At 33.1% G+C, this 15,125-nt stretch overlaps 1 protein-coding gene across 4 annotated transcripts; it reads left to right on the top strand.

Moving 5' to 3' along the window:
* The first annotated feature begins 8,536 nt into the window (after positions 1 to 8,536).
* On the top strand, positions 8,537 to 13,758 carry LOC133831235 (threonine dehydratase biosynthetic, chloroplastic). Of its 4 annotated transcripts, XM_062261446.1 has the most exons (10): positions 8,538 to 9,090; positions 9,174 to 9,353; positions 9,459 to 9,728; positions 10,218 to 10,424; positions 10,713 to 10,961; positions 11,041 to 11,111; positions 11,260 to 11,377; positions 11,583 to 11,717; positions 12,859 to 12,960; positions 13,491 to 13,758. In XM_062261446.1, exons 1-10 carry the CDS (start codon positions 8,632 to 8,634, stop codon positions 13,599 to 13,601), a joined length of 1,902 nt encoding a protein of 633 aa, XP_062117430.1. In that variant the 5' UTR covers positions 8,538 to 8,631; the 3' UTR covers positions 13,602 to 13,758. The 4 variants fall into 4 exon arrangements, with proteins under 4 accessions (XP_062117432.1, XP_062117430.1, XP_062117433.1 ...); XM_062261448.1 differs by lacking the exon at positions 12,859 to 12,960 and having other exon boundaries at positions 8,537 to 9,090; XM_062261449.1 differs by lacking the exon at positions 13,491 to 13,758 and having other exon boundaries at positions 12,819 to 13,056.
* The last annotated feature ends 1,367 nt before the right edge of the window (positions 13,759 to 15,125 follow it).

Below are 15,125 nucleotides of genomic sequence, written 5' to 3' on the forward strand. Positions count from 1 at the left end.
GAATTCCCAGAACATAGCTTACCTTGCCCAAATCTTTCATTTGGAACTTTTCAGCTAACCACTTCTTTTACTTTTGACAATGTCTCTACATTGTTCCCAATGAGAAAAATGTCAACGTAAAGAACTAAGAAATCCACAAATTTTCCAATGATGTATTTATACACACATGCTTCGTCGACATTCTGTTCGAAGCCATATGTTTTAATTATTTCATCAAAAGTGATATTCCAAGATCTAGATGCTTGCTTTAATCCATAAATGGATTTTAGCAACTTGCACACCTTTTGATCTTCCCCTTTCTTTATGAACCCTTATGGTTGTACCATATAGATACTTTCATCAAGATAGTCATTCAAAAATGTTGTCTTGACGTCCATTTGCCATATCTCATAATCATTGGCAGACGCTATGGATAAGTGGATACGAATGGATTTGAGCATGGCCACATGAGAAAATGTTTCTTCATAATCAACACCTTCTCTCTGAGTGTAACCTTTGGCTACAAGCCTCTCTTTGAAAGTCTCTACTTTCCCATCTACACATATTTTCTTCTTGTATATCCACTTACACCTTATGGGCCTGACATCTTCAGGTGGATCCACAAGTTCCCAGACAGAATTGGAATACATCGATTCCATTTCTTGCTTCATGGCTTCTTGTCATTTCTCCTTTCATGATCATCCATTGCCTCTTTAAAAGGTTAATGGATCATCCTTGTCTGTATCAAAAATAAGGACATGTGCCTCATGTTCGTAGCAAATAAGTTGTCTAACAATCCTCCCACTACGACGTTGCACCGGGGTTTCTATTTTAGGAATCATAGTTTTCTCGGTTTGTCGTTTATCATTTAATGATGAAGATAATTGTGATGGAATCTTATCAACTGTGAGTTCTTCCAATACTACATTGCTCCAAGATTTATAATTATTCATATAGTCATGTTCAAGAAAGGTCGCATTTGTTGAAACAAATACATTTTGATCCTTAGGACTATAGAAATAACCACCTCTTGTTTCTGGAGCGTAGCCAACAAAAATGCACACTTCTGACCTTGATTCAAGTTGCCCTGATTTAGGTCTAAGAACATGAGCAGGACAGCCCCAATTGCAAAAATGGTATAAACTATGTTTGTTTCCATTCCACAGTTCCAGTGGCGTTTTGCCAATGGTCTTAGATGGGACTACATTCAAAATGTGCGTCGTCGTTTGAAGTGCATATCCCTATAATGAGAGAGGAAGTGAAGAGTAGCTTAACATAGACTTGACCATGTCATCCAAGGTTTTGTTTCTTCTTTCAGAAACACCATTTTGTTGTGGCATTCCTGGTGCTGTGAGCTGGGATAGAATACCATGCTCCAGCAAGAAATCTTTGAATTTTAAATCCAAATATTCTCCACCTCGATCAGATCGAAGTTTCTTTAGAGTCTTACCTAATTGCTTCTCATCCTCATCTTTGAATTCTTGAAACTTACCAAAGGTTTCCTAAGCATTAGGTAAGTATGACCATATCTTGAGTAATCGTCAATAAAAGTGACGAAATACTCATACCCACCTCTTGCTTGTACATTGATTGGACTACAGACATCGCTGCATACAAGCTCCAAAGGTTCTTTGGCTCTATTGCCTTTCGTTGAGAAAGGAAGTTTGGTCATTTTTCCTTCTAAACAAGATTCATAAACTGGAAGAGTTCCAACTCTTAGTTCTCTTAAATATCCATATTTTGTTAACGGGATTATCCTATCTTGACCTATATGACCAAGTCTAAGATGACAAAGATATGTGTCATCCTTGTTTGAAACATTTTGTCTTTTGTTACCTTGCAGTTTTGCTACTTTAAATAATTCTAAATGATTGAGTGTTTGTTCATTTTAATGAAAGCGATAAAGTCCAAATATTCAATTGCATGTCTAAAGAAAAAATTAAGAATAATCAAATTATAAATAAAATATTCTAAAGTCATTACATGCAATAAAATTCCAAACTAACTAAAAAATGAACTAAACATTGTTCAAACAATAATAAAGTTTTCTTTTAATAAAACTAAAGAATTTTAAATAAATGGACTTTCTTTAACGCTTTCTTGAACTAGACACTTTTCATCTTTTCCTCTTCAACTTTTTGTCTCCATCTGCAAGTTCCTCTTGATCGCTCAATTGTCTATAAAGAAGAACAAATAACAAAAAATATGATTAGTGGTTTCTAAATCAAAGATTTAGAACTTTATGTATCATAATCCACTATTAAGCCTAAGGTAAAGGTAAATCATATCTACATTTTTCATGATTGTGGTATTGTCTGTAAATCCTCAAAGGCAACATCCCACAAATCACGAGCATTTTCAATGTGTTCGAACTTTTTCCTTAGCTTCTTTTCCATGGTACTAAGACAGTAAAATCTCACCATGTGATTTTATCTCATCCAATCAGTATATATTTCTCATGTTCCTCTTTGTTTTCATTCCATGATGGTACAAGAGGAAGCCTCTTATCATTATAGATATGTTTAAGATTTTTGGCCAGAAAAACGAAGAAAGTTGAATTTTCCCATCCATCTTCATCCTCTTCAGTCATTTTTACATTCTTGATATGATCATCAATCTTTTTATGCATTACCGGGCACGTTATAGGAAAATAATTGGGTGGCAACATTTTATGACTGAAAATAAAACACAATAATATTATCATTTGAAAAAATATAAATATTTTGGAAAGTAAACATAATGCATGAATGCATGAATTAAAACACATAGATTAACATTTACTTTTCCACGATAAAACTACCCAACAAATAAAGTGTCGTATTAGGGTCGGTCAAGTTAAATTCAGATAACTTATAAGACAATCTTATCTTTATAATTTAAAACTTAAAATAAATCTTTATTTTCTCTTTTAAATATAAAGTAACGCTGGTTTGGTCAAGATGCAATTATGCACCACAAAATCTTAATTACATCTTTGTAAGTGTAACCCATTATTTCAGAATTCATGACTTAACTTAGAGAGTGTCGCCATAGGGTCAGTCAAACCTAAAATACATCACTTCCTCCTATCTTCGTAAGAAACCAACCTTGGTATTAATATATCTATAAACCTTCCTTATGGGGACGGAAATAAAGTCGCCTCTAGGCCCTATTCATAGCTCACAGTGTTGTACTAATAATGGAGACCATAAGTCACATTGAGATGTTCACTTGCTCCCACTTACTATTTTAGATTAAATGTGTTTTATTAAACTAATCAATTAATTCCAAATTAATTACTAGTTTATTAATAACCCTATGAATGTAATTAATTACAAAATTCATAATTATAAAAGAGTTTGTTTCTATAATTAATGTGATCTAAATAATTACCCATTACATTCATCTAATTTTACTAAAACGATTTTTACATAAAGTTGGTTATCTTAAAGGCCTATAGAATCTATTACCTTTATTATGGTGTGAGTTACCAAATTTTAACTAATTTAATACTTAGTAGTTTACATGCAATTGGTTTCTCCAAAATAATTCATATAAACAAATAGGACAATCCTAGATAATCATGTTCTAAAAGAAGCATGATTAATGAGAAACGGTATGGGGTTTCATCAATGACATGTAATTGACTAATGCATGATCATATTATCAATCAAACATTAATGAATATTTATTTAAATAAATACAATAAATGATGAACCGAGTACTAATAGGTATTTCTAAGATTTACAACCCTTTGAAAAAATTAGAAATAAAATTGCAATCTAAGCCTATGTAGCTTTCAAGACTCTCCAAGAATGATCCTCCCCTCCTTTAGGCTTTCTTGCTAATCTTTAGGAACTTTGTTTTGCCCAACTTATTAATTAGAAACAAATTTTCTAATTAATTTATTTAATTAAAATTAACTTTAAATTAAATAACCATTTTTGTCATCTTTTTAATTTAGTTGAATTTAAATAATTAAATAATCAAATTCAAATATTTAAACTTAAGATATTAAAATATCTTAACCAACTAAAAGATATTTTATTTTCTAATAAAATAAAATAAGATAATTAAACTTTTAAATTCAAATAATTTAAAAATTAATTAAATAAAAGATATTTTCAACAACTTAGGAATTAGGGTTTTGGGCACCAAGATGGTGCCCTAGGGCCGACATCACAACGAGCCAAGGGCTCGGGCGGGGTGGCTAGCTAGCGTGCAAGGGCTTGGCCAGGGTCCTAGCGCACAAGCCTGGTAGGCGCGGAGGCAGGCGGGTGCATGCGTGCATGGGCGTGGGGTGTGTGCTGGGAGCCACAGGGCTGCATGTAGGGAACCGCGGGGCTGAGGTTACGTCTGTCGTGCGGCTGCAGGAGGCTTGGACCTAGGTGTGCGCGAGGGTGAGCATGGGCTCAGGTCGTGTGCCTCTTTGGTGCATGGCTCGAGTTCCTCCTCATCTCTTCTGTACAGATTTTTAAAATACATATTTCACAAATAAATTTACAAAAATCCTATGCCCTTTATGGCTTACATAAGATCTAGAAAAACAATAAAATTCCTATCATTGAACCATACATTTAAAAAATATATCCATCCATTCAATATACATATCAACAAACATATAACAAATGCAAGAAACCCACACAGTATTTAATATATATATACATGTAGAGATTGCTCTGGTACCAATTGTTGGTATTTAATGATCAAATCTAAGGTACGCAGCGGAATATATGAACCCATTTTAATAATTATTAATACCATCCAGAACCATACACATATATAAATATTAAATCACATATAAATAGATCAAAGATTACCTCTTGTAGCCTATCAAGTGCCATTGAGTATTTTTATATAAATCAACGATCTTCCTATCCAATATTCTGAGATCTCGCATCGTGATCTTCGAGACTAATCCTCAAATACACAAGGACGTGTGTGGGCACGTAAAATTCAAAAGGTTGATTTATGTGACTCCCTAGATGTACTCAACACATGAGATCTAGACAGTTTTGACATAGAGAATGTGAGTTTGGACAAAGAGAATGTTTAGAATAGTTTTCAGGTTTAGAGAAAACTATCGCTTTAGAGAGAGAGTCTGATCATTAAACATTCTTCTGAATATCACATATATCACATTTATAAATATATTTTAATCTAATTAAATCATCTTTATTTAATTAAAATATAATTCAAATTAAAACTAATTAGATATTTTCATTTAATTATTCATTTAAATCATATTTAAAAAAAATAATTGAATAACTAATTAAATAAATTTATTTGAAATTCAAAATTTAAATCCTAGGGACAAAATTCCCTAATGTTAGGCGCCACACACTGTACAGTGTGTGTTGAACAGCCCTATTAAGGTAGGCCTAATCTTTTCATTTGTTTATTTAATCAACTTTTAAGTCAAGATATTTATCTCAACATATATATCAATTAATTCAAAATTATCTTTATCTTAAAATATCAGTTTTAAATTAAATAAATAAATATTATATTATAAATAATATATTTATTATTTTCTATCTTTATATTAATCCAAACAAGATTAATATTAATTTTAACCTATAGTTTTTCAAAATAAAAGCTATATAGTTAAATAATTAATTAATTCACAATTAATCAATTACCCATAATTATCACATAATTATTTCCTTGCCCTAGAAAATTAATTCCTTTGCAATTTAGTCATTTCTCTTTACAAATATTTATTTTGACATCCTTACCCTTGAAAGTGTAGGACAGAGGTGATCTGGGGACCATGGACCTATAATACGAGCTCCAATAAACCAGATTATTAATTAAACTATTTAATCTAATAATCTTATTTATTAATTCCATGATTACTCTACTATAAATATGGAATTGCACTCTAAGTATTTATAGAATTATATTTACAGAGTTTTCTCTAGTAGTCCATTGATATAATCAATATATGTAGTTTTGTCTTCCATTATTGGTTCGTTAATTAGAGCTGGTCAAAATTACTGTTTTACCCTTATAATTACTTCTTGATCCTTAAGTACCATCAATTCACTAGCGAATAATTAATATATAATCTAATTATAGATTTGAGCTCAATAACTATTCAGTTCCAGAATCAACCCTTAAGGGAACCAATATTCGATACGTTAGGAAAGCATGGATTCCAATATTGTAATCCATGTTCCCAGCCATCCATGATATTGAATCTCCAAAACAAAAGTCATTAGCCTCATTATTCTAAGAGACCTTAACGAGTGAATCAAAAGATCCAATAAACATAAACAGGAGTTCATGAATACTCGGGAATTAGACTGATCTACAAATGATCATCTATTATGAAAAAAATTAAATCTTTACATCAAACAACAAGTTTATAAAGATAATTAATTATCATCGGTCATGTCATATATAATCTCTATTATATACAACACATTTACTAAGATGTCTATCCACATCAGTAATCCAAATCTAGATTACTTGCATCTCGTATGCTTAGTAAACCGTACTAGTAACCATTCGTTAAAAATTCCTTACTTTAATATGTTATTGACTATTTTATTCATTATATATGATATTAATTCTCTCGTATTAATATACGATCATATCCTCATGAATGAATAGGGAATTTTCTTGATATTATTATATAATTAATTCAAACAATAATTATAACTTTGATTTAAAACTAATAAGATGTCTTTACATGCTTTTTGGACATTAATCCTTACAATATACTCACTTGTCAATTTGTGCACTTGAACCTAGAAGTAGGTAGTTTTGATTGGGAAATTTCACGGTATATGCTTAATAGTATACCATATTTCACCCATGTGACAAATTTAATAGACATCCTAAATATATGTCATTTTGTAAAATTTTGATTATAATGCCCCTCTCATTAAACTTCCCCATCTCTCTCAAACTATCTCTCAGACCATGGCAGCCCCTCCCCATGGCCACCACCTCCCCACCAGCACCAGCACCAGCACCACTTCCCCATGACCAAAAGCTTCTCTCTCTCAAATCGTCTTTATTTCTCCCATTTCTCTTTCTCTCTACTCACAACCATCCGAAAACAAAGAGAAAAAAAACCCACAACCATTGAAGCATCTATTAAAGCACTCATGATTAATTTTTGTGTTCTACATAAAAAATTTAAGGCTTTAAATCTTATAAAAGTGTAGATCTCGAAAAAAAAATACTAAGATTAAAAAAATTAACTAAAACTTATCAAAGTAAAAAGTTATGCCTCACCAAAATTTTTGTCAAGTTTCTATGGAGAGCATCGAAAAAGAATTACATTTGCATCGTTTTGGCAAAAAAAAAATCAAGTTTTCAATATTGCATCGCGACAGCATCGAAAAAGCATCACATTTGCATTGTATTGGTAAAAAAAATATAATCAAGTTTTGGATGCCTGCCCCAGACTAGGCTCCCGGCCTCGGACTCAAACCCTAGCCCCGAACCTGACCCCAGCCTAAGACCCGGAACCAACCATGGACCCAGACCCCGGCCCCGAACCTTTCCAAAATACAACTTAATTTCAAAAATATTACAATAGGAGCTAACACATATAATTTCTTATATATTTAGTAATATGATTCCTATTGTATCAAAATTTGTGATTGTAATAATTAATACAATACAAAATTCAATCAAAACATAATGTTCTACTTATTTAATACAATAGACCACCATATACGACATGTCAAATGTGACCTAAAATTTGTGATTGTAATAATTAATACAATACAAAATTCAATCAAAACATAATATTTACTTATTTAATACAATAGACCACCATATACAACATGTCAAACGTGACCTAACGGTGCTAAGTAATCACAAATTAATTAAAAATTAAAAAGTTTGCGTTTGGTAAAATTTTTATTTTTAAATTTTTTAAACACAATAATAAAAATATATTTTTGTTTTATATTTTTTTATTTATATAAAATAAAATGTTTAATAACTATTTTTGTTTTTTGTTTTTAAAAAATAAAAATACTTTTGATAGAAAAGACTAAAGAGGAAAGAGAAGGAAAATGTTTAAAAAAATTAAAAGTAAGAAAAAACTGTTTTCAAAATTATGCAAATATTAATTAAAATTTTAAAAAATAAAAAATAGAAATAAGTTTACCGAACACATTTTTACGTTTGGTTGTTACATTTCTATTCAAATAACATAAAACTGTTTATTTCAATGTTACCGAACAAACCCTATGTGTTAGCTGTTGCTTTAGAATTCAAGAAGTAATTGAAGACCTCAACGCCAAAAGACTGTGCGTAACTATGTATAGAATTGGGTAACAAACGTATATCTACTCAACAAAAACAACACATACACACGACATGTTTCACATACGGCTGAAGAGCACAAGAACTATGTTAAATCCACCCGGAGGGATACAAACACCAATACAACGTTCCAATTATAAGACTCCACGTCAGCCTTTTGTCTGTAATTTATGACACTAGTCAATGAATATAACAGTACTTGCGGGTGATTTTAACGTTGGAGTTTCAAAAAGTGTCTGCTCTCTCCGGTCACTATAAATATTAAATACCACCAACGAATATAAAATAAACTGTCACTCATTTCTGTTTTTGTATATGTATGCACGAGCTTTCTCTCTCTAAAATATACATAAACAGTGAGGAGAGAGAAGCCGAAAAACCATGGAGACCCTGCGCCTAAACTCGGCGATATCTCATCTTCTCCAACCCGACCCGACCCACTTAATCCCCAAAGGGACCCGCGGGTTGAGGATGGCTAACTTCAGGCCTTTCACCATCGCCGCCACGCTGTCTAAACAGACGGCGGCTGAGATTTCTCCGAACCCGCCCTCTTCGTCGGGCGTCGTGACGCGCGAAAATGGCGCGTTTCAGGGCTCTCCGCTGCCTCGGATGAGGGTCTCGACTGATTCGTTGCGGTACCCGGCTGGTTACGTTGGGGCTGTGCCGGACCGGGTGGTTGAAGAGGACGATGATGGGATCATTGATGCGATGAGTTACTTGACTAATATACTTTCCTCCAAGGTCTACGATATCTCCATTGAATCTCCGCTTCAGTTGGCTCCCAAGCTCTCGGAACGGCTTGAGAATAACATTTGGTTGAAGCGGGAAGATTTACAGCCTGTAAGTATGAATTGGGTCGTCGGGAATGTCGATTATGTGTGGGAAAATGATTGAATTACCTTTTCTCTTTTGGGTTTTTGTAGGTTTTCTCGTTTAAGCTCAGGGGAGCTTATAATATGATGGCCAAGCTCACCAAGGAACAATTGGATAAAGGGGTTATTTGCTCTTCTGCTGGAAATCATGCCCAAGGAGTTGCATTATCTGCTAAGAAACTGGGTTGTAATGCTCTGATTGCTATGCCTGTTACCACACCAGAAATTAAGGTTTTTTTTTTTTTTTTTAAATATCTTATTTTTATGATGACGCGGTTTGCTTTTATGGACCAAGAAAGATGTCTAATGAATTTTGTGTTTTGCTCCGTTTGATAGTGGCAATCAGTTGAGAGGTTGGGGGCTACGGTGGTTCTAGTGGGAGACTCTTATGATGAGGCACAAGCTTATGCAAAGAAACGGGGTAAAGAGGAGGGTCGTACGTTTATACCTCCCTTTGATCACCCAGATGTGATAATAGGCCAGGGGACGGTTGGGATGGAAATTGTGCGCCAAAGCAAAACCCCATTGCATGCTATCTTTGTACCCGTTGGGGGTGGTGGGCTAATTGCTGGTATTGCCGCCTATGTCAAGAGGGTCTCTCCGGAGGTTTGTTGGTTTTATCTCCTGAAAAACTTTTTTTTTATGCAACATGCTATGTTAGAATTCACCTCCTTTTTTTCCCCACAAATTTTACTTCATAAATGTTGGAGCTTTATTAAATCTCTAGGCACAAACTTATGCACGGAGACTGGATACTTGGGCTTCTTAGTGTTCGGACAATTTATTTACTATTTTCTATTTACTTGCTCTTAATGTGGGGTCATTGTTTTGGATTTACCGCTTTTTTTTTGTCAAATTACTCCTTAATTATTGGAGCTTTGTAAATTCACTGACACATGCTTATGATCGGAGACTGAATGCTTGGGCTTCTAAGTGTTGAGTTAGTTTATTCTATAATTAGTTATTATTATTATTTTGGTCTCTTTCTTTGCTCTTACTTTGGGGTCATTGTTTTCTTTGGGGTCATTGTTTTCTTTGTACATCGTGATGCATAGTTTCTGATTATTAATTAAATGATGTACGTTACAATTACAGGTGAAGATTATTGGGGTTGAACCAGCTGATGCAAATGCAATGGCATTGTCATTACATCATGGGCAGAGAGTGATCTTAGACCAGGTTGGAGGTTTCGCAGATGGTGTAGCTGTTAAGGAGGTTGGGGAAGAAACTTTCCGTATATGCAGAGAACTTGTAGATGGTATAGTTCTTGTTAACCGTGATGCCATTTGTGCCTCAATAAAGGTGAGGCTTCTTATGTGTTTCAAAGCCTGTGTGCTTGTTCTTGGCCTTAATTCTCGATGCATCCGTTCTTGCATGGTATGCATATGATTAGATTGTTCTTGAGGATTGTAATGCGGCTGGCTATGTGATCCACTTGTGGCAAGATTAGCTGTGGTCCATTTTCGATTTTACATGTTTGCTAAAATGAAAAAGGCTGCATTAATATATATTTCATTTAGAACTAATTGAGAAGGTGTCACTTATTACTTGAAAATTTTGAAAACATAATGTTATGGTTCTTGTGTGCAGGACATGTTTGAGGAGAAAAGGAGTATTCTGGAACCAGCAGGTGCTCTTGCTCTTGCTGGAGCTGAAGCATACTGTAGATATTATGGTCTTAAAGGAGAAAATGTTGTAGCAATAACCAGTGGGGCAAATATGAACTTTGATAAACTGAGAGTAGTGACTGAACTTGCTAATGTTGGTCGCAAACAAGAGGCAGTACTTGCAACCCTTTTGCCTGAGGAGCCTGGGAGCTTCAAGCAGTTTTGTGAACTGGTATGTTGATGCGACTTCATTAACTTTCTTATTGAACATCTTTTGTGTTTATGGTGTCAATTTACGTTTGTCTGGGCAGGTAGGGCCAATGAATATTACTGAATTCAAATATAGGTACAGCTCTGATAAAGAGGCTGTTGTTTTGTACAGGTAACTGCTTGTCATTTGTGAATATTGTTCAGATTTCAAATTTTCTGTTCAATTTAATTTATCGTCTAAGGATTATTTCTCTCAGTCTCCAGCAGCTGGTTAATTTTGCACATGGCACATTTTTTTAACATTCTCATATTACGCACAGCGTTGGTGTTCATACAGCTTTAGAACTCAGTGAAATGCAAGAGCGAATGGAGTCTTCTCAACTTAAGACTCACAATCTCTCAGAAAATGACCTGGTTAAAGATCACTTGCGTTACTTGGTAATTTAGTTTTCCTAAATCATTTTCCCGTTATTATATCTTAAGCAACTTCATTTGATTCATTGCAAGTTGTTTCTCCGACTCTGTCTGCAAGTTTTAAATAACCTCTTTCCTTCCCTTAATCAATATGGGGAGTGATTTCTTTTCCTACGAGCAATGTGGCCATGTCATATCGGTAGTTTACCACGTTTTGAGCTTCTTTCAGATGGGAGGAAGATCACATGTTCAAGACGAGGTCCTTTGCCGTTTCATATTCCCAGAGAGACCCGGTGCACTGATGAAGTTCTTAGACGAATTCAGCCCTCGATGGAATATAAGTTTGTTCCATTACCGTGGACAGGTTGGCATCAAAACAAAACTCTTGAGCTTTCTCTTTCAATATACTTTTGCAATCCTAACATTTAAAATGGAATGAACCAAACTTCTTGTAATGTTTATTTTTTCTATAATAAATAGGATTTTTTTGCCCGAACTAACTATGCACATTTAACTAATATGGGACTTAAGTTAGTTTCTAGGTGACGTGGATGACAGAACAGTGATTTGACCGTTTGGGCACTTATACGGGTTTAATTAATTAAAAGAAATTTAAAATTATATATATATATTTTTTCCCTTTTTTTTATAAAAATATTTTCTTAGTTCTTTTTATTTAAATATTAAAAAAAATTTAAAAATTATATTCAATAGTAATTTTAATAGTATTTTATTTGACTATTTCCTTTAGTTTTATTTGTATGTATAATAAATTTCTTGTTTGATTAACTTTACTTCAATTTTTTTTCATAAAAAGATGTTGAATTTAAAAAATTAAAACAAATAAAAAAATATTTTATGACTTGGAGTAGAAAAGTATGATAATAATAAAATTTTAAATTAATAAATATTGTATGATTATAATATGACCCAGTCACCATTACCCAATAATTTACAATTTTCTTTATTCGAGGAATATCACTTTTCTACTAGCCATGTCATCTTTTTCTACTCCAGTTCATAAAACATTATTTTTTAATTTGTTTAATGTAGTTAATTTTTAAAATTCACCATCACTGAGGAAAAAAATTGAAGCATAATTAATCAAACAAGAAATTTATTGTATATGTAAATAGAACTAAAGCAAATGATACAAATAAAATACTATTAAATTTGCTATTGTATGTGATTTTTTTTAATATTTAAATAAAAAGAAGTAAAAAATATATATAATTTAATTTTTTTTTAATTAATTATGCACATAGCATTGATGTGGTAGTGCCCAAACTGCCAAACCAGTCTTCTACTAGCCACGTCATCCAGAAACTATCGGAAGTCCCATATTTAGAAACGGTGCATAGTTCACGAGGACCTTTTAACAACTTGAAAAATTCGGGGGTCCGAATTGCAAGTGTAATAGTTCGGTGGAAAAAATCTTATCTATTCTTTTTTCTATTATATCAAGTGATCCAGGTTTATCATATCATTAAACTTCCCTCCAACAGGGTGAAACTGGTGCAAATGTATTGGTTGGGATCCAGGTACCAAGTTCCGAGATGGATGAGTTCCACAGTCGCGCAGATGGTGTGGGATATGAATACATAGTGGTAACCAACGACTGTGATTTCAGACTTTTGATGCATTGATTAGGAATGAAATCGGCCTAAGTTTCATCTCAGCTGAATAGCCTAAAAGGCTTCTTAGCTTTATTGCAAAAAGGCTAAGACAACCATGGAGGGTAGTAGAACTAGAAACCCTCGTGATGAAAAAGCCACGGGTCATAGTTTTTATGCCATAGAATAGTCCCCTTCTTCCTCCCAAGTTTTGTATTATGACTAAGTTATGATCAAGATCTAAGCAGGGACCGCCGGATATTTTTGGATATTTTTCTTGTTTGTGCCCATAACTTGTACTGATCTGTCCCAGATATTTTTTTCTTCTTTTTATGTTAGTAGTAGTGAACATTGTTTTTGTTTTTTAAATTTTCGGTTGCTACAAATTATAAGATATGCTATTGTAAAGAGTATGAGGCGTGTAAGGCATAGTCTACCATCTGAGCTAATTGGATTTTATAACATTGGTTTGGTTTGGTTTGGTTTAGTTGTAGGGAGCTGATAGTGTTGTTGTTCCTATGTAGCTTCCATGGCCAATCAATCACAACTCGACTCGACACGTTAATGGCGATGCCAAAGGAACCAGAGGTCTGTGGTGGGCTGAACCATCTATATTTGCGATGAGGAAAAGATAACACATTTAAGGATCGATCAATCTCACTCTTCACTATGAATAATCTGTATCCTAGGCTTATTAGTATAGCATAGTATGATCTCAAAAGTTTGCTCTCTAATCTATATATCCATGTTTCAGCCGTTTAAGAAGAAAAATAAATAAATAAAATTCATGAATGCATTTAGTAGTATAAATGTTATATAGAGAAGTATCATAATACGAGAGAAAAAAAGTAAATTAAATTAAAAGACATTAATTCCATAGACATAAAAAAGACTAAATTTAGCGTACCAATCTTATGAAGGAATTGGATACGTTAACTGGACGTACAAAACGACGACAAATAGGACATGTTTGTTTACGTTCAACCCAATTCCTAATGCAAGATATGTGAAATATATGCCGTTGGAACTTATCTATACAAGAGTGAATTATTAAAAAATAGAAAATGTGCTTTAATGACTCCCTAGAGGAAGAGTCTCACAATGTTTTAGAATACTCATGTAAGGGTATATAGATTGTGGACTTGAGCCTTGGGATTGTGCCCCAAGGGGTACCCACTTTTGTGGAAGAGGGAGGAGTCACACAAAGGCTCACCTGACCACTACACGTGCGCCGCCATCCGACCTAAGATGATAGTCTGCTTGCACCATTTCTGGACAGTGCTGCGAATGTCTTAAAGAGAGCGATCTAGTCTGCGACTCAACCCAAATTATTATTCGGTAATTTCGTTCCTTTTTATTTCTACAGCAACTACTCAACATATGCTTACATTTTTGTAAAATTGCAACTATTGTCTGATGGCAAATCGCACAGTTTTCTTCTATCCGATCTAATTTGATATGATTATTTCTTGAATGATTTCTTTTCATGCCTCGGCCGAAAAACAATTGTGGTCTATTGTTTCTTTTTCTTCTTCTTCTCTTCTTCTTTCCTCCACATAATATTTTGGGAATTTTTTAGAGGTATGAAATCAAACGTTGGAAGATAATAAAGGTAAAAGAGTGTTCATTTGGAGCACTTTGTGATGTTGGGAGAAATAGTCTATGTGTTGACGCAGATAGCCTGTGAAAATTCATGTTCATGTTCATTTATTCTAAATGTCATTTGCCATTAGGTTTGGTATTGAGTATTTATAAGTGAATAATCAATATCTTTGAAATTTATTATTATTAATCTACATATATAAATATCTATTTTCAATTTAAATAAATACGTTCAAATTCAATTAAGTTATGAATTATGCATATTTTTTAAATAGAAATTTAAAATCGCAAAAAAGATAGTGATTGAATTTAAAATTAAAAAAAATCAATTATCTTTGTTCTTCAAATAAATTTGAAAAATAAAATATGCACGATGATGTATGGATATACACATTCATATACGCATATAAACTAAATAATAAGAAAAACAAATAATAAAATAATTTTGTAGCCTATTTTCCATTAACATAAATTTTAAATAATTTTTATGTTTTGTAATCAATTTATTAAGGGATTTTTTTTTCAAAAATATATTTTTTTAACTTTGGTCCCTAGAA

This window comes from Humulus lupulus, chromosome 4, assembly GCF_963169125.1.
Source record: "Humulus lupulus chromosome 4, drHumLupu1.1, whole genome shotgun sequence".
Classification (NCBI taxonomy): Eukaryota; Viridiplantae; Streptophyta; class Magnoliopsida; order Rosales; family Cannabaceae; genus Humulus; species Humulus lupulus.